Source organism: Gorilla gorilla, chromosome 2, assembly GCF_029281585.2.
Source record: "Gorilla gorilla gorilla isolate KB3781 chromosome 2, NHGRI_mGorGor1-v2.1_pri, whole genome shotgun sequence".
Classification (NCBI taxonomy): Eukaryota; Metazoa; Chordata; class Mammalia; order Primates; family Hominidae; genus Gorilla; species Gorilla gorilla.
The window spans coordinates 208,737,767-208,757,630 of NC_086017.1; the positions used below are offsets into that span (position 1 = coordinate 208,737,767).

Below are 19,864 nucleotides of genomic sequence, written 5' to 3' on the forward strand. Positions count from 1 at the left end.
TAAATTTCTTGAAGTTCCTTATAGACGCCGGATATTAGACCTTTTTCAGATGCACAGTTTGCAAAAATTTTCTTCCATTCTGTAGGTTATCTGTTCACTCTGTTGACAGCTTCCTTTGCTGTGCAGCAGCTCTTTAATTAGATCCCACTTGTCAACGTTTGCTTTTGTTGCAATTGTGTGGTGTCTTCATGATGAACTCTTTGCCTGTTCCTATATCCAGAATGGTACTGCCTAGGTTGTCTTCTTAGGTTGTCTTATAGCTTTGGGTTTCACATTTAAGTCTTTAATCTATCTTGAGTTAATTTTTGTATGCACACTTCCATATTTTTAGAGAAAATGAGATATATGAATTAGCAAATCTTTTGGTACCAATATCTTAGATGGCAAGGAAAAGTATCAACTGTCGTGTCACTGTGGGTTAGTAAGGATCTTATTTTGGTTTTGTATGGCATAATTAATATTCCTAATCTAAGTTCTTTGGTTCTTTGTTTAAAGATGTATTATGCTGTAATGTGGCATGTTTCTCTGATTAAATGTCAAAGAAGCTATTTAAAAGTAAGAGAGAAACTAAAAAAAACTGCAAGCCTTTTGAATGTTTATAGAAGGATAAAATATAGCACAGTAGATTTACAAAAACTCTGCTTAGGAATCACTGTACTCAACGGGGGCCCAGTACCTTCAGAAAAAGCTGATTTTTATGGTTTAAATCTGTTTTTTTATTCAAATGTCCTTTGGTCCTGTCACTGCAAACAGGTATCTTTCACATAAGCCGGTATAGTAAAAAACCAACAATATGTTATTTGAACCAGCTTCATATGACTTCCATGTCATAACTATCTCAGAAGCAAACAATTATAAAACTAAACACATTTTTAAACAAATCACTAAGGGTATTAAAATCATTAAATTTAAAACAAAACAAGGTAAACAGGAAAACAGATCTAGCAATTAATTCCATTACAGAAACATGAGTACAAGTATGTTAGTTCATACAGACAGATCATCTAGTTCATGAATCTATCTCTACTTGTGAGACTCATAGTATTCAGTTAAGGTTTCTCATCCCTTCATTATGAAAAGACAGTATTCTATCAGCATTCAGATGACAATCTTGTCCTAGTAAAGGATGAGCCAAACACGAAACATTTAGAAGTAAACAGACAAAACTTCAATATATGGTTACATAATTGACAAATGGGGATAAAATTACCAAATGCAATAATGTGCTTTTTTACCTGATTTTTATCAGAATGTGGCTAGAGAAATAAGCAAAACCACAGACTTCATGACTAATAACCTAAAATGGGCCCTTAATGCTTCCCAGTAATCAGATTTGCCTTGTATTATTCACCCTCTACAAGTCTGTAATGATTCAGGTCCCTGTTATCACTCTCTCAAGTTGCCTTCTTCTATTTCCCCCACACAAATACACACATTTTCTATTGTTTCTTTCCTTTATTTTTCCTCCAGAATACCATATACACTCATACGTCACATATCAACATTTTGGTTAATGATGGTCCACATGTATAAAATTATAATGGAGCTGAAAAATTTCTACTGCCTAGTGATGTCATAGCCATTGTAATGCTGCAGTATAATGTATTACATTTGTGGTGACGCTGGCGTAAACAAATATACTTCACTGCCAGTCGTACAGAAGTATAATACATATAATTATGTACGGCATATACTACTTCAGAATGATAATTAACAACTATTTTACTGGTTTGTATATTTATTATACCATACTTTTTATCTTCTGTATATTTATTATATACAAAAATAAATATACACCGTATTTCCATTAACTGACATGTGACTGTATTTTGGATAATTATATTTATTATCTGTCTTCTTCTACTTAGAGCAGATTTCTGTTCTGTTCACTCCTATATGCCCAGTGCCTAGAAAAGTGCACACAGGAAGTATTTAATATATATTTGTTGAATGAATAAAACCATGCGACTGTCAAAAGAAATCAACTTAATCAGCACTCTAAAATGACCTGGGCAATAGATTGGGTAGGTGCAGTCTTCCTTCCCCCACCCACTTTCATGCAATATACATAGCAGACATTGCTAAAAGGTTATTTCTGTGTTTCTGGGCAGCCACCACCAATCAGAAGGTGTTCAAGATGTTTTGCAGTTTGATAACCTTAGAACAGAAGTTTCAAAATGTAAAAAATTGCCAGTTTCATGTTGTTCTCTATCTAGCAATAACGAATTGCCTAATAATGTCCCATTTGAAAATAAACATGTCTTGGTCAAGCATATTTGCTTAAAATATTTTCATCGCTTTTCTACTCAAACTGCATTAGGAAGTACAACTTCTTACTGAGGGCTCATATTTAAAACCCATGGTGCCCTTCCTCTGAGGTTCCACTAATTTCAGCTTGGGTCCTTTGTTCCCCTACAGGTAGCTACTTCTGTAAGTTACTCTCGATTTTACCTTGGCATTCTCATTTTGCCTTTTCAGTTCTCCAATACTCATCTAACCAATCCCATGTAGTGTATTTTTATTGTTAGTTGCTGTGGTTTCTGTTTCCCTGGCTGCACCCTATTAAAGTTACCAACCCTCTAGCTAAAACATGGTTGCTTCTCCGTATCTCTGGACTCCTCATTTAAAGGTCAGAATATTTTGTTGACATGAAAATGATGGTGGTGGCGGTGGTGGTGGTGGATAAAAGGGTAGTTGATAAAGATGATGATGACCTCACTGATGTAATTAATGTATTAAAATAAGTGCTTTGCACATATTGTCTCATTTAATTCTCATTAAATTTTGATGTAGATAACACTTTCATCCCCATTTTCTACAGATGAGGAGACAGACTCAGCATTGAGGTAATTTGCCCAAGGTGGCACAGGCGATATGGCAGAATATAAATTTAAATCCAGGTCATCATCCTCTAAAGACGGTACACTTACCCAGTACTCTTTACTTATCTCTTTAAAATAGTTCAAAAAGAGATTTTGTCTTTATTGTTACCACTACATTTTACTGCAAAGACAATATATATTACCTGTAAAAAGAAATACATACTGCATCAATCCTTAGATCAGGGGTTAGCAAACATTTTTGGAAATGACAAAAAAAGAAGCGTTATGGACCATGCAGTAATTGTTGCAACTATCCAACACTGCTATTGTAGTTCAAAAGTAGTCATACGCAATACACAAACAGGCATGGCTGTGTTCCAATAAAACTTTATTTACAAGCCAGGCATGGTGGCTCATGCCTGTAATAATCCCAACACTTTGGGAGGCCGAGGCAGGCAGATCACATGAGGGCAGTAGTTCAAGACCAGCCTGGCCAACATGGCGAAACCCAATCAGTCAGGTATGGTGGTGCACATCTGTAATCCCAGCTACTTAAGAGGCTGGGGCATAAGAATCACTTGAACCCGGGAGGTGGAAATTGCAGTGGGCTGAGATCGCGCCACTGCACTCTAGCCTGGGCGACACAGTGAGACTCTGTCTCAAAAACAAAACAAAACATTTATTTACAAAAACCAGTGGCAGGCTACATTTGGCCTACAGATTGTAGCTTGCTGACTCCTGCTTTAGCTGCTTTTAAAAAAGGAGAAAGAAAAGGCTAATTAAGTCAATGAAGAAAATAGAAAATGGCTTTAAGACACCTAAGTTAACTTTTACTAACTATAAATGGTTTAATTCTGTTGCAATTCTTAGTCTACAATAAAAATAAACCAATTCTCTCTCCCGAAAAACCATGAAAGCGACAATTTAAAAAACAAGGAAACAAGATATACATATGGAAATTTCAAGTTTCACCTACAGTTCTTTAAAATATCTTTAATTAAAAAGTCTGTATAATAAAGCTGTGCTCTTACAACTGAAAAAATTTTGCCTCTATACTGAATATAGCCTTCCAGTTTGGAAAAAAAAGTGATTAAAATGATACGATTTTTATTCTCTCTTTTCTTTGTTCTCCCTTCAAAATCCTGCTATGGTACTTAGTTTGGCTAAAGCAATTAATTCTTAATATTGATATGCATCTTGTTTGTTTTCCCTCTATCTTACAAAATACTTTCCAACTGATTTCTTTCCAAATTTATAACCCTTTGATACATCAGATCATCCTACCAAGATTAGTCAGATTTATATACAGATAAATGAGGGTGGGATCTGTTTTAATTTAAATGCCAGTTTATTGCTCTTGAACGTGGCTGTTAAAAAAAAATTAACAAATAATTAAACACCAGGTTATAATCCCCAATTCTTTTTCTCAGAACAACACAAATTGTAAAGCAATCATTTGGTTCCACTCTGTCACAGCTGTAACTTCTTCACATTTCAAAGCTGCTCGAGTCAAGAAGTCAGAGTTTTGATTTCACAGATACTGAAAATACTGTTCAGAAATGCTACCAAATTGGGGCTTAAAGGAAAAAGAATGAATAGGAAGTGCTCCTGTTACGAAGTGAGGAGGGAAAATCTTTTAAATAAATGCCTGGAGGGGCAAGTTGCGTATAGGCTTCTATAAAATTCCACTGCTCCCAGGTGGCACTACCAGTTGGTTTGTATTTGCATACGCCTGTTAAAATTACCACATCAGTTGGTTTAAAGTTTTCTTTAAAAGGTGGTAATTGTAGGCTACTGTTCTCTACATAGTCTGAACAACTATTTTTACCTTTATCAAAATTCTAAACTTTGCTATAAAAATGGAGGGCTGGAAATGTTATCTAAATAATAGTGCCAGGAAGTACAAGGAATAATTTAAGAAAATTTCTTTAAAGAGACTGATACTAAATAAAATTTTCATGATAAAAATTTAAGTTCTTCAGATATGTAAGAGTATAAATGCTTCACAATTTTTTCACAGAACGATCTGAATTACTTCTGAAATTCACAACTTTACAAAATCTGGTAACACAGACTTGCTAGTTTTTAAGCCACAGTGTTACATAAAAATGGCTTGGGAAATTTACAGTGATCCAACAATATTTAGAAGTTCCAAACTTCCACTTCGTCAACAGCAGATTAAATAAAAATTAACACCTGTATAACATCTGTTTATTCATTCAACAAATATTTATCAAGTGCATTCTCCATGCGAGGCTCTGGGGATACCAAGGGAAAAAACCACACACCTTGTAGCATCAGCTCTTGTGAAACTTACAGTTTAGTGGCTGACATTAAACAAAATCATTATCCAAATGACTACTGAATTAGAGTCGTGATAAGAGGTATGAAGTACAATTCTCATGCAAACAAACACTACTTGAAAATACAGGAGAAAAATGTTGCTCAGGCTGACTTGCCCTGATCCCACGAGCATGTTCAGTCACTTTTCAGCACTGTTATTAACACATTATTTTAAAGGTTAACTTTAAAACTTGTCTGAATATATTTAGAATATATAAATTATAGCCTGTGAAACTTCTTTTTGCCTAACTATCCTTGACAGAAACGCCATCTAAACAATCAAGACACTATACAGAAGCTACAAAGATGAATAAAACACATTTCCTAACTATAAAGACCTTATATCATAAATTTCAAATGTCTTCAAGCTAAGCCAATCTAATCTACATTGACACCAATTTTATAGTTTTTAATAGACTTTATATATTTTTTAGAGCAGTTTTAGCTCCCATATGCCCCCTGCTCACACACATACATAAACTATCCATAATCAACATCCCTGCATTTCTAATGTACATTTGTTATGATCAATGAGCCCACACTGACACATCACAAAGTCCATAATTTACATTAGAGTTGACTGTGGGGGCTGGATATTCCATGGGTTTTGACATGTGTTTAATGATGTTTCCGCCATTATAGTATCATACAGAATGGCTTTACTGTCCTAAAAATCCTCTGTGCTCTATTATTTATCCCTCTCACCTAACCCCTGGCAACCACTGATCTTTTTATTGTTTCCATAGTTTTGCCTTTTCCAGAACGTCATCTAGTTGGAAACAAGAGTGTGTATCCTTTTCAGGTTGGCTTCTTTCACCTGGTAATATTCATTTAAGGTTCCTCCCTGTCTTTTCATGGCTTGACAGCTCATTTCCTTTAGTGCTGAGTAATATTCCATTGTCTGAATGCACCACATTTTATCCATGCACACACTGAGGAATATGTTGGTTGCTTCTAGGTTTTGGCAGTTAGGAACACAGCTGTCATAAACATCTCTGTACAGGTTTTTGGGTGGATGTAAGCTTTCAATTCATTTGGGCATACCAAGGAGTACAACTGCTGGATCGTATGGTCAATTTTGTAATTTAAAAAAGCTTATATAACCATTGTAACCAACTACTTTTGGTTTAATCTTCATCTCTATGCTTTTCTAGAGTGTCCTATTGTACAAATGATCCAAATTTTATTTTTATTTTTTATATTATTTTTTATTTATTTTTATTTATTGTACAAATGATAAAAAGGTGTTGAAACAGTGTTTAAGAACCAATTTTTGAGTCAGTACATGTATGTGCACTGTAAAAGTTTCCAGAAAAACAGAAACATAAAATAGATCCTACAATATTTTTTGTGTCAAAGGGGGAACAATTGATTTCCAAGTCTGAGTCATCATATTAATTTCACAAAGTTAGTAGCCTTTTGAGTAGAAAATTAAGAAACAAATGTGTCTGCCAAGGGTCAGCATCTCACAGCCAGTACAACAGCGTTTCCATCCAAACTGTGAATGTTTGGGGAGTCAATACCAAAGGAGACTATTTCCACCAATTTCTCTGGAAAATAACCTATCAATTAGAGTCAGTATTTTCAAAGCAGTTTAAGAAGATTGTCTACCTACCCTATACGTAGTCTACTTTTTAGTACAAAAGCACTACACTAATGAATATGAAGAATTCCATTCCTTGGAGATGAAGAAAAAATATTTTATCAAAACACAATTATCATTACACATGAGACAAAATGAATGTAATATGTACCGATAACACGGTTAGGTCAATCAAGCTAGGATGGTCCAAGATGGAGATGTCTTGGTGTGAATTTCAGACCTGTTGCCTGGTGGGAATAGTCAGAAAGTAAACGGTTCTAGCAGAGTGACCCCATATGCCTCTATCTACTTGGGAAGTCTGTATTTGCGCCTGTTGTCTCACTTTAATTATTAATGATTCCCTCTTTTCATTAAAGTACCCTAGTTTGGTCTGAGCTATATAGTTATCCCAGTTTTGAGGAAATTGTTCTCTTCTCTCCCTACCTCATTTCCTTGTGTGTATTTCTTCTCAGAGGGCAAGTAAGAATCATCAGTTAGAGAACTATTACAATGCTAAATAAAGTGTGATGCATGCTTCACAGAAAGTCTAAGGGAAAAGACAGACAAACACACCTGCTTGGGCCCTCCTTAGCACAAGTTCGTATGTCCCTGTCTCTTCACTCATTCAACAAATCTTTTCTGGTTATCTACAATGTGCCAGCCACTGTCACAGAAACTGAGGATACAACAATAAACATAACAGAAAAATCCCACCCACATGGAGCTGACAGTCAAGTAAAAAGACAGTAAAAAATTCATAATAAAGAATCAGGTAAGAAGACAGAGTAATGTCTGGAGTGAAGGGGTGCTACCTTAGAGGAAGCAAAAAATATTAACGAGAGAAGCTAGATGTCTACTGCTGTAGTTCAGGCAACAAATTATTGAATCAGTAGTTGCGGAAGTGTTGAAAAGTGGCCAAATCATAAATATATCTTGAATATAAAGCCAATAGGATTTGGTATCAGACTGGATATGGAGCAAAGAAAAAAGGAATAAAAGATAATTTTAAGGGTTTTTGTCTTCAGCATCTTAGTGAATGGCATACTGAATAAAGAAGATTGAGACCAATAAAACTAGAAATTCTCTTTTTAATATGTTACCTTTCAGATGCTTAACCGAAGTGGAGATACTGAGTAGAAAGTCAGATATAAAAGTCTAATGTACAGGGATTAACTCTGGAATAAAGATAGAAATACTGATGGTATTTAAGGGCATAGGACTAGATGCGATCACCTGAAATGTGAGTATAAAAAGAGAGTTCAAAGACTGAGCCCTGAGACATTTGAACATTTAGCAGTAGGAAAAAGGAGGATACTATAAAGGAAAATGAGGCTGGTAGAATATTAAAAGAGCAGTACTATCCACGAGTCAAAGGAGAAAAAAGAATTTAGAGGAGGGAGTAATCAATTGTGTTAACAGTTGTTGTAGGGTCAAGTAAAATGAACACTGAGAACTGGCCATTGGATTTGATAATCTACACTCACACAAAGAGGGTTTTTTGGATGGTTGTTTTAATGAAAGATATTATAGCAGGTGTATATCCTGATAGGACTTATAGAGGCAAGTCTAGGGGCAGTACAGAGGCAAGACAGATGATGCAGTGAAGAGAGAAAGGGATTTCAGAAGTTCTTGAACAACCAAAGGGACTACGATCTAGTACAGAAGTGAATATGGGTGAGCTTTAGGCACACAGTTCATTTATTTTAACAGGCTGGAACACAAAGCAAGATTATTTATTTGAGAATAAGAGCAGGAATCAGGTATTAGAAGTTTAACGAGCAGTCTGCGAGTTGCTATAGAGAAGGCAGAGCTGCAATCTGGATGGTCTGGACCTTCTGTGGTGACTGAGGCTAAAAGGGATGTAGGATCTAAAAATAGTCCTAATGATATGTTTGGGGGATGTTTAGGGGAGCTTGGTAAGAAGTGGATAATCACTTAAATTTAGTCATCTACATGTGACTGGTTTTCACCAATTTGTAGAAGGGAGTGCTAGGAGGGGAGGAAAGGTCAAAAAACTGGTAGTCTCATCAAGAATTTCAAAGGCTCTTTGGGGCATCTCCCTTAAATCCTGTAATTAAAGGTGTTGAGATCTCTGGTTCTTAAAAAAAGTGGATGGCTTGTACTTACAAATTAACTTAATCAGTCAACAATATTTACTGAATGTTTGAATGTACTGCGCTATCCTAGGTGCAATAATTCCTAATAATCTATATCTGAATTTGTTCATATACTATTAGAGTTAAATGATATAAAAATAAGCTAACAGGGGCACCTAACTCTAATGTAGCACTTACTCTGTGTCAGATGCTGTCTTAAGTACTTTATTAATATATACATTAAATTATTTGGTAGAAGTGACTCAATGACATTGATACTGTTATTCTCTCTATTGGACAATATATCCAATGCATAGCTCTAAAAATTAAATCCTCTATAACTCAGAAGGCATCTGTTTCAGACAAACAATATTTTTTAAAGTGTACAAATTAGCCTAAATATTTTTCCACACAGGCACTTGAACAATGTTTTCCTATATTTTTGACTTAGGACAGGGTTTTTCCTCTAAGCAGATTATTCAACTCAGCTAATATTTACTCTTTAAGAAAATTTTATTATTCTATTTCAATTCTGACAAGTTTTCATGTCTGTTCCATATTCCTAAGAATACAGCTTTGCTGCTCTCAGCTTAATTTGGCATGTTAATTGTTTTTTTTGGGGGGGGGGGGGCTTTTTGAGTATTTATAGTGCTCTATATGTTGAGATTTTCAAGTAGTCCAAAATGTATGAATAGCTGCTATACACACATTCAAAATGACTGAACACTTCACAGTTAAAAGTTCATATGATTACTACTGACATTAATAAACGTCGATATCACTAAGTAAATAAAACTTTTCACCTAGGCGTTAATCAAGTAAAGTCTAGCAGCACTGTGCTGGAGTTCTATAAAACCCTGCTGAATATAAAAACTGGTCCCAGATTGGAACAGGACTGTGTATGCTAAGTAGGACGGGGCCGATTATTGAGTGATCCTCAACACAAGAATAGGAGGGACGCTGAGGGTGCGGAACCAAGGAGGGCTTCGCAATGCATAGAGAACTTTTTCTATATTAATTGTTTGAAATTAAGGACAAAAACACTATGAAGCCTCAAACCGAAAAAGTTTCACCAATGTAATTCATAAGAAACTCATTTTTATTTAACATTAAAAAATAAGACAACCTCTCAAAAAACCCACAATGTAAAATGAGATACAATGAAATGATAAAACTGAGAGACAGTGTGTAAGCTATCTGGTTATCACTACTGAGTGGGTCCGAAAGGGGTGAGGAAATCAGGGGAATCGGAGCAGTGTGACTGGAGGATAGTATGAAGAATGGAGGGGAAGAAAAGGCAGTGGAAAAGGAGATGGGCTGCTGTGAAAAACCAAAGACACTTGTGAGGGAAGAGAGAAGATCCAATCAATACAGGTACTGAAGAGGTATCAGATTAGGTGTCATATTTTGGAAGGCCAGGAGATAACATTTGAGGTGAATGGAATAAAAATTAATTAATTCTATAAGCATTTATTAACACCAACTACATGCCAAACCCTAACTGAGAAGCTAGGTGTCTTGCAAAAGTTTATAACCACTCAGTTTCCTTATCATTCAAAAAACATAAATGACTTCCTCCTGAGTTCCAGTATCATAGTAGAAAATGGCACATAATCTTAGTTATGAACATGAATACCTCCAGCAGACAAGCAATTTAAATGAATCTGTAAAATAAGTACAGGTTCTTTTTATGTATTGTGTATATTTGGGGGGATATTAAATCAGATAATTTTCATCCTGTATTTGGGGGGGATACTAAACCAGATAATTTTCATACTAATAGAACTTGATTTATAACAACTCTCCAATCTGCAAAAAGTATCATGTGGCTTAGTCATATGGAATTAGATTCAAAGTTAATCTTCCTGTCAAATCTTAGAGTATTTTTGACATCAGTGAAATAAGAGACCTCTGTTATTTACCAATCGCAGTACAAAACACTATCACCTTATTATATTCATAGGTATATATTATATGCTCTAAGTATGAAATTTCAATCTATGTTGTTTCTAACAATAAATCTCTTAGTGCTGCAAAAGAAAGCTGCCAGCCATGAGTCAGTAAGTGAAATTTTAAAAAGTATTCTAGCATCAACTAAGATCCAATTATATCTAAAGTTATTTTTCAGTCCCATTATATTTTAACTTGTCAAATCAACTCCAGTAAGTTATAAAAAAATTAAGATATATAAACTATCCAATGTATCAGTTACAAAAATGTATAAAATGAAAAACAAAATGTTGGTACTCCAGTGCAAGAAAAAGAGAAGCTAAAACCTCTACCCTAATACTCCTATTTCTAGAAATAAAATAGAAAGGTAATGAAAAAGACAAGATGAGAATCAGGAAAGAAGTCTGAAAGAAATAAAAACTATTAATAACTCATATACTAGCATACAGGAATGCTCTGCACCAAACCGGGTGGGGGCTGCCATGTAAAATGGCTTTGCAGAACTGATTGCGAACAGGGGTCATGGCTCTATTCTAGCGCAATCACAGCAACGTTCTGCTCCTACTCCCAAGAGGCTATAACGTAACTCTGTGGTTTCAACACTTTATACATGAACTACTTTTCCTGTCTTTTCATTTGCCTGCTTTTAATAAACTGAGTGACAGATATATCAATGCTAGTGTTATCTGTGCATACATATATAGAAGGGTGTGCATTTACATAAACCATATATATATATATAAAAAGTTTTAAAGATATCTGTCTTGTTGACAATGGAAAATATCATCTAGTATTAATCTACAATGAATAACATTGTCAACCTTTAGTCTTCGCATCCTTTTGTGATATATATAATTGCAGTCAAAATAACGTTAGTAAAATTCTTGGGGCAGTATTCAATTTAAGAGTTAAATCAATCTTTGCCCATTCAATAAGTTTTGATTGTAACTTAACCTCGATGCCTACATAATGACTCCCCCTTCCTAGGTAATTCCATTTCTCCCAAATATTTGAGAAAAGTAAGTAGAATTTCTTACTTAAGAAAGCTGATGTTATTTTAAATCAACACCATTAAAAGACAATTCTAGTAACCAAAAACAGTAAAGGAATTTATAAAAAACATATAAAGAAATATAGAACTGTTGACAGTTATAGTTTATATTTATTGAGCTGCTTCTATTATTTTCTTTAAAAGACAGCTTTAAGGGAATTTATTTTAAAAGGTCCTAAGGAATGTGTATGTATGTATTTTCCTAATTTAAATATCACTGATGTCAGAGGACAAATGCATTCTCAACTTGTTTTTAAATTAGACCATGTCTCGTCCTTTTATTTTTACTAAAGTTGAACTGACTGCTTAAAAATATTTAGAAATATGAATATTTCCTCAAACCACCCTTGTACCAAACAATAGGTATTTCAAACAATTATTAATTTTTCTTTATTTTTCCTCCCATAGACAATAGCTCATTTCCTCAAAAAGTGGTGTTATGTGATTTTTTTTAATTTTGAGAGACTTTTAGTATTTGCTCATCTCTTTAAATTGTGATTTGACTATGTGAAAAAATATTCCATGACTGTGTAATTGCACAAGTTCACTTAATTTCAAATTAAGCTAGATAAATAATATTTACAAAAAAGGATTCATTAAATCCCTTGAATAAGTCATAATATAGCTAAGATGTAAGTATATATAATACTAGCCAATTATATTAAATTGAATCTATTTTCAAAACACTGAAAAATGAAAATATTTCAAAGTATCTTCTGTTTCTTTACTGTAACAGTCTCCCTAAGGTTATTTAATAACATACAAAAACTAAACAAATCAGCATTTTCTTTGGTCAGACATCATACTCTACAGCATTTAGCACAGTCTAAAAAGGAGATGAGCATTATTAATTCATATTTTATGTATCAATTGGCTTATATTTTTAGAAAAGTCATTCAATTGAATCTGAGGCTATTTTGTTTGGTATTACATAAGAGCATAAGGAAAAATATTTCTTGTTCCCCCTTTTGTGCTAAAGACCTACACGGATGGACAGAAAACATACATTTCTACACATCCAAGGTTTCAAGGCTATTTTTTAAATAAAAAATCTATATTAAGACATTTTTACAGAGCAAACATAAACAGAAATAGATTGAAAATAATTTCAACAAGTGGTATGTTACCTGGGTGGAGCTGGTGGCTACCGAGATGCAGTCAATAAAGCTGTGTCTTCGAGTGAAAAATGCAACTATCTGCTGCCAGCGTGAAGGTTCTGGCTCAGCTTGCAGTTCATCTGACGAGCCCTTTTTTGCCCAGTGTTTCTGCTTTGGGCCTGCTGAGCCATGGCTAGAGCTAGTATTGCCTCCTCGACTGCCGCGAGAGTATAGAAGTGTGTTGTTTCCGAAAATGTAATTCATCTCTGCAGCCCTGCAGGTGGTTGCCAAGCAGGCTTACTTCTCTACCAGCTGCTGAGTGGTGAATGATCGGTAAAAACTGCAGCTACAATTACAGCAGCATCACTTGTAGATCAGTGAAAATAAAAACCTTGAGAAATGATGCTCATTTTCTCAGTGATTTCTTCCTATGAAAGAACTCGTATCTTCCCTCTGTACCTGTTAGCTGTATGATGGCTGAGTTTATTTTTGCAGACAAAAAAGACGACATAAGGTGGATTTCTTTCTCATGATTATTTTTTCACCAGCGTCTGCAGGAACCAAAAGCTGTTCTTTTGTTAGCTGATAACTAGATGGATTGAAATCCAGGAAGTGAGGTCGATTAGCAGGTAAAGAAGGATGCTATAAACACTGGACTACCAAGACCCTGTGGGGCTGCCTGATTTTATGCACTGTGTGGAAAAACCCTGGATTACCAAGTTTCAACCACAGTCTGTAGTAAAATGCAATGGCACCTTCACTGCTTATATAAATTATAAATATGAACTGAATTAAAACATATAAGAGGATTCTCTCTGCAAATAGTTCTGACCGTTAAAATGATTTCACTGAAAGAATCTTTGTCATTCATATCCAAATTTCTACACCAGGCAGGATCTTACACATTATCTGGCACTGGCTCTAAGTTGTTCAAAGGTGCTGCCTACATTAAACTCTGACTATCTAATGATAGCGCTTCATTACAAATGGATTTTCCTTTATCATTTTATGTAATGCATTGGTTTTTAATGATTAATAACTGAGTCTCAAGGTAGATTAATTACTAAAACAAGTATTTTGCTTCTGGAACCTTTATGATAAAAAAGAACTTTCAAGAAATTATCAGCATCATCTCTCTAGTATTTTATAAACATTCAGATTACAAGGTCATAAATTTCTAAAAATGAAAAAGAATTAACGCTGGTAAATTTTTTGTTTTATAATCAGTGAAATGTGTTTTATCCAACTCTACATAAATACCACTCTGGTTCACCAAATACTATCACCTGATTGCTAAAGGAACATATTCTAACATCTAATATTTAGGTTAACATAATAGTTCGCCTGAGAATTGCCTGGGGCGCCAGTTATATATGCAGATTGGTGTATCCTCTCCCTATCAAAACGTTTACGGGCAGGGGGAACCTGGGAATTTTTATGTTTAAAATGCTTCCCAAGTGACTCTTAAGTACCTTCAAGTTTGAGAACCACAAACTCCCAAGCAAGCCCTCTTAACACTGTGCTATATTAGTAATTACAACAATGGTCATTTTAAAACAATATGTGAACAAAAACGCTACTTGATAATTTACTATTGGTTGAATAATTCAATTTTTAAGCTGATAAGAGCATATCGTAAGTCCCAACCTCAGCCATGGATATTTTTTCGGATGTGGACTGACAGAATCTTCCTTGTCTACGTGCTTACCAGCACCAACTGGATGCAGCCTTTTGTCAAACTACAACGTTGAGGTCCACTGCAAATCTTGACTCCGCAGGAAAACATGCTAATGCTGTCTCTATGATGCGTCTGCTAAGAAGTGAACATGTGCTCAGTAAGGGTGAGAGCCACGTGGGACTCTTGAGGGTAAGATATTTTGTGACAGAGATTATACCAGAAAGTTTGCTGCTTCTTCCCAAGGACTGTGCGGGCAGTAGCTGACAATTTATGGCCCCAGACAGAGTGATCCTATCTAATTCGGAGTAGAGAATGTAAGAAAACACTAAGGGCGGACAGGTAACTAAGAATCCTCTTGTGAAGGAAATAATGAAACCTCCCGGAAAAAAACTCAAGTTTTGTTATGGACCAGGTACCTAGTAAAGACCTGATTAGTGTGGTTTATATAAATGCTACGGTAATTGGTCTGGCCCTAAAATATGTGCCTTGATCCACGTCTGATGAAAACTTCAAGGGGAGGAGAAAACTGATATGGGTTCTGTTATTCTGAATTAGTATGGATGAAGATACTGAATACAACTGTTGAATGCAAATCTCCTACCTCAAACTGTAAACAGTAGCAAAAGACATACAATAGTAGGCTCTTAGTGAGCATCTATTTACCCTACAGAGCCAAAGAACTTAGGGGTCAATGGTAGGCTCTTACTGTGCATCTATTTACCCTACAGAGCCAAAGAACTTAGGGTACAATCTAAAGCTGACAGATCACTGCCTCCCATATTTCCCCAATGTACAGGGAAGAAATACTTCTTAATGCGAATTTCCTATCCAAATCCATTCACATCAAGAAAACAACTTCAAGTTTTGGGAAAGACTTCTTTATGAAAACGTCCTGTTACATGACCTACAAAAATCTAGGAACACCTCATCCATTGGCCAGTAGTCAGTATAAGCACACAAAAAATCTATACCTACATCCCAAGAGGGGTTTCACATGAGATGAGACTGGGAGGCGGAAGGCGGAAGGCAACCAACTGTTCTTTGCTTTAGAATATCCTCTCTCATTACACAGCAGAGATGAAAGATAAAAACTCCATTAAAACCAAATTTAAGTTCATTAAAGAAAAACCTGGAAAACCTATTTAAAATAATGGACGAAAAGATGGTATGCAATCTAAACCACCAAAAGGAATCACTATTAACATCTTAATATGATATACAAAGAATATTCTTTTTTCCGTAATGTGTTTTCTTTTTCAGAGTGATAATATAATCTATAGAATTCTAGCCTAAACAATAGAGAAAGCTTAAGTTAGTAAACTAAATACGATTAGTTCAGTGGATTACTATGTAATTCAAAACATGATTATGAAAAATTTATGACTATGAGGAATATTTACTTTATAATATTAAATGGTAATAAAAAGTTAAAAATTTATACTGGATAGGCTCTCAATTATTTGTGTACATTTCTAAAGTCACAAACCCAGCAGTCTTTAGGTACAGAAACAAAGGCAAATACTAAATAATCTTTTATTTGTTTGTTTTTGAGACGGAGTCTCACTATGTTGCCCAGGCTGGTCTTGAACTCCTTGGCTCAAGCCATGCTCCTGCCTCAGCCATCCACGTAGCTGAGGTTACCACCATGCCCAGTTTACTAAATAATCTTAGTGAAAAATGTAAAAAGGTAAAGGACAAGAGGAAAAGCAATACTGAAACTCTAAAGTACAAAAAAAACCCACCAAAAACCCAAAGTAACTACAAAGCTAATGTAACGTAAATGCAACATAACAGGCATTTTTATTACTCTTTTCTAATGTGGGCTATTAAATTTCAAAACATACAACTGTATTGAGATAAGACAAGACTGAGAAGAGTGACAAGAACACAGATTTGTTATTTATCTAGAAAAACCCTGAATGTCACACATACAAAATCCCTTCTGTATGAGCACCATCTAGTGGTCAGTGCATGCAAACTATGTGCTCACCTTAGTATACCAGGTCCATCTAAAATAGATAAAATTCAATAATGTTTTTATATGTTCCAGAGATGTAAAAATAAAGTTGATTTCAAAAACTGCTCATTATATACTAGAAATAGGAAAACTTCTATTCCTCTAGCATTTGGTTCAAAAGGCTTATATTTGCTTGTGTCCATTTTTCTGCCACTCCCATTTCTTACAATTTTTTAAAAACTACTAAGAGCTGCTAGTGATTTCATTATATTCTCAATACTACTGGATGAAATAAAATGCTAGGAAATATACTTATTTAGCACAATTATCTGCTCATTGACCCTGTTTTTTCTGTTTGATTTCAAGTCCCTCTTAGTAATGTTTACTTTGTATACAATAGTTTGAGCATAATTTTCCTTGCCATTGAAGACAAAAACCAAATATAAATTATTTGTTTCTTCAATGCCCACTGCAACCTCCCATACACTCCATAATACTCCTACGGTCCTCCCTGTTGCTTCATGTACATTTCAAACTTTTTGGGAAAAGGCTGAGGTTTTTATTTGTTCGATTTACTGTTCTAACAATTTTTCCTAATTCTCAGCTCATTTTTAGTTTTAGAACCTTGACACTACTCTTATATAACCCCAAAATTTACCCACTGTGTCCTTCTCTTCGACATTAAGATTTAAAAAAAACTATTATATCCCCAATTTCTTTCTTGATATTCTTCCCAACACTGGCAAGAAAGTATCCCTTTCAGAGTCTTAAATTATAAAATCATAATTATCTTTATGCCAGGCCCTGAATAAAGTAACCCAATCACTATCTTACTTTATTCATTATTCCAGTAAGGAGAGCCACCACCATCCACTGCCACCACCACCACCACCACCACCACAATAATCTAATAGATTAATTCATGGCATGTTTCATGGTGGCAAACCTTTCATAAGAACATTCATCATACAGGTCTTTTAGATTTTGCCCTCATTTCCTAACATGCACCCTAAGTATCAGCAATAATAACATAAACCTTCCTGCATTTCTACAGTTTCTTATGATTGTCACCCTTCCACTGTATTTATTTACCCCAGTAACGGCCTACTCCTCTGACTTGGCATCTTACACATCCTTCAACACTTTATGCAAATGTCAACTTGCTTTTTTCAGAAAACTCCCAGAATTTGATTTCTCCCTCTTTCATGTCACATCATACTGTGTTAACTATCTTTCCGTAAAAAAATACTAATCACGGATGTCTAACACAGTTACTAGCACAGATGTTTAATAACTGTTTGCGAAATGCATGTATTGCTTGACACAACTAATATCCTAGCAGTTGATTTTTAAAGCATCTATTAAATTTTATTTTTACCATTAGCTTTTATTAGAATTGTGAAGACTAAAGCTGTGCCTAATTTACAATCTACTCAGCAAACCACTGTTAATTCTAAGATACTTTTTCAAATTATAAAATAATAATTCATATACTGACTTCTACATGCAGCATAACAGCTGTTCACTCCAAACCACCACACTATAAAAGAGGAAAAGCTCTCTATATTAGCTTTTATTTTAAAAAAGAGACTACTAGTCTAATACTTGACACTGTATTTTAAATAAATTGTTGAGCTTCTTATAACATTCTGGTTTTTTAAAAATTAAGATGAAAAAGCATTAAAGCTTGCCTTCTTATGTCAAAATAAGGGTTGTTTCCCTTCAATTCCGGTTTTCTAACAAAAAGTTAAAGGAACCCTACCTACTCTGCTATAATGCTCACCTGCTCCAAATCTATTACACCCCTCAAATAATTATTTTACATGGCATCTGCCACAGTAACCTAGGAATGAAAGAGGGGAAGCAGGTAGAAATTCCCCAAACGAAACAGTCTTAATCATTCTTAAATTACAATTCTATCAGAATACAATCTGTCAGAAAGTTTCAAGAACTTGAGAAACGTTCATATTCTTCTGACTCAGTAATCTGACTTCTGGTAATCCATCCAAAGGAAAGAAACTAAATACTTTTCACGTCCAAAGATTACTCATTGCAGGTTTCTTTACAAAAGCTAATAAAAATAGAGATAACAGATATCTGAGAGCTGACATGGTCATCAAATTATGGTGCAAATATATCAGGCAATATTATGTATCAAGTTTTAAGTTTTTAAAGTTTAAATTTTTAAAAACTTGATACATCATATTACACAGGAAATATACAAGAAAATATGTTTAACAAGTTTACAACAGGAAAAAACATGAACATATTAAAGTGTGATTTAGAAACAAATGATAGAGAATACACACAATTTTTTTCTACTGGGACTGAAAATCCTTATCTACTCAGTTTGCAAATATGAATCAGACAGCCAGCAAACCAAAGTGAGGGAAAGGGGACTAGTGAGGGAAAGGGGACTAGTGGTTTCACTTAAGAACCCCAGAGGATGGTTTATAATTGTTTCAGAGACTGATCCTGTTAATACCTAACAAAAGAGAACAAGATGAACAAGGCAGAGCAAGAGAATGGCCCACAAAGATGGCCAGGTTTTCAGACGCTTCTCATAGAACCAGCTGAATGATTATCATAGTATCCTAAGACTCAGGAAAGCATGCTGGTACTTTCTTGACCGTAACAAAACGTGTCAACAAAGGTTTACATATGACTACACAAAGATCGCCACTCAGATAAGGCCATGACAAAATGCCAGCAACTGCAAGATTTCCACCAATTTCAGAAATGGTAAATGTGGAAAAGGTAAGTCTTAGAACTGATGATAAAGGACATTTCAATTAATAACATACTCCTTTAAGCCTCTATGAAATATTTCTTTAAAAAGCTGTGAGGGACATAATCCTTTATCATTGTAAGAATAAACAAAAAGCAAGTATATGTAAAGAAAAAGCAATTTAAAGCAGATACCAAAAAACTGACTTCTCATCTCTTATGGTCAGAAAATTAAGGAAGAAATGAATCAGATTAAGAAAGCAGTGAAAATCTTAAAGTATTAATGCTTTCTCTCTCAATACTATCAATTTAAGTCTCTCACTCTAGAAGGAGGATTCGACAAATGATGTCAGAAGTTTACTTGTAAATATTAATAGCTCAACACAGATAGCACAGTAGTGCAGGAAAATACCTCAAGCTTTGCATTCATGGGGGACTAGTTCCAGGACTAGTCCCCCGTGAATCCTCGCATACTGTACCCAAATCCTCGCATACTGAAGTCCTGAAGTCAGCTATGCACATACAGGAAGTCAGCCCTCTGTATACTTGGGTTTTGCATCC

General features: G+C 34.8%; 1 protein-coding gene across 47 annotated transcripts in view; it reads right to left on the reverse strand.

The window, feature by feature from the left end:
- The window catches only part of DLG1 (discs large MAGUK scaffold protein 1), a 261,908-nt gene that overhangs the window by 127,414 nt on the left and 114,630 nt on the right, over positions 1-19,864 (reverse strand). For 2 of the 47 annotated variants that reach the window (XM_019024105.4, XM_031009667.3), the window contains exon 1: positions 12,972-13,728. The exons of 42 other annotated variants lie outside the window; for them this stretch is intronic. In XM_019024105.4, the coding sequence (XP_018879650.1) occupies positions 12,972-13,205 (234 nt within the window). In that variant the 5' untranslated portion in view covers positions 13,206-13,728. Of the gene's footprint in view, positions 1-12,971; positions 13,732-19,864 lie in introns of those variants that run through there. 3 more of the 47 variants (XM_019024106.4, XM_004038277.5, XM_004038276.5) reach the window with 3 other exon arrangements.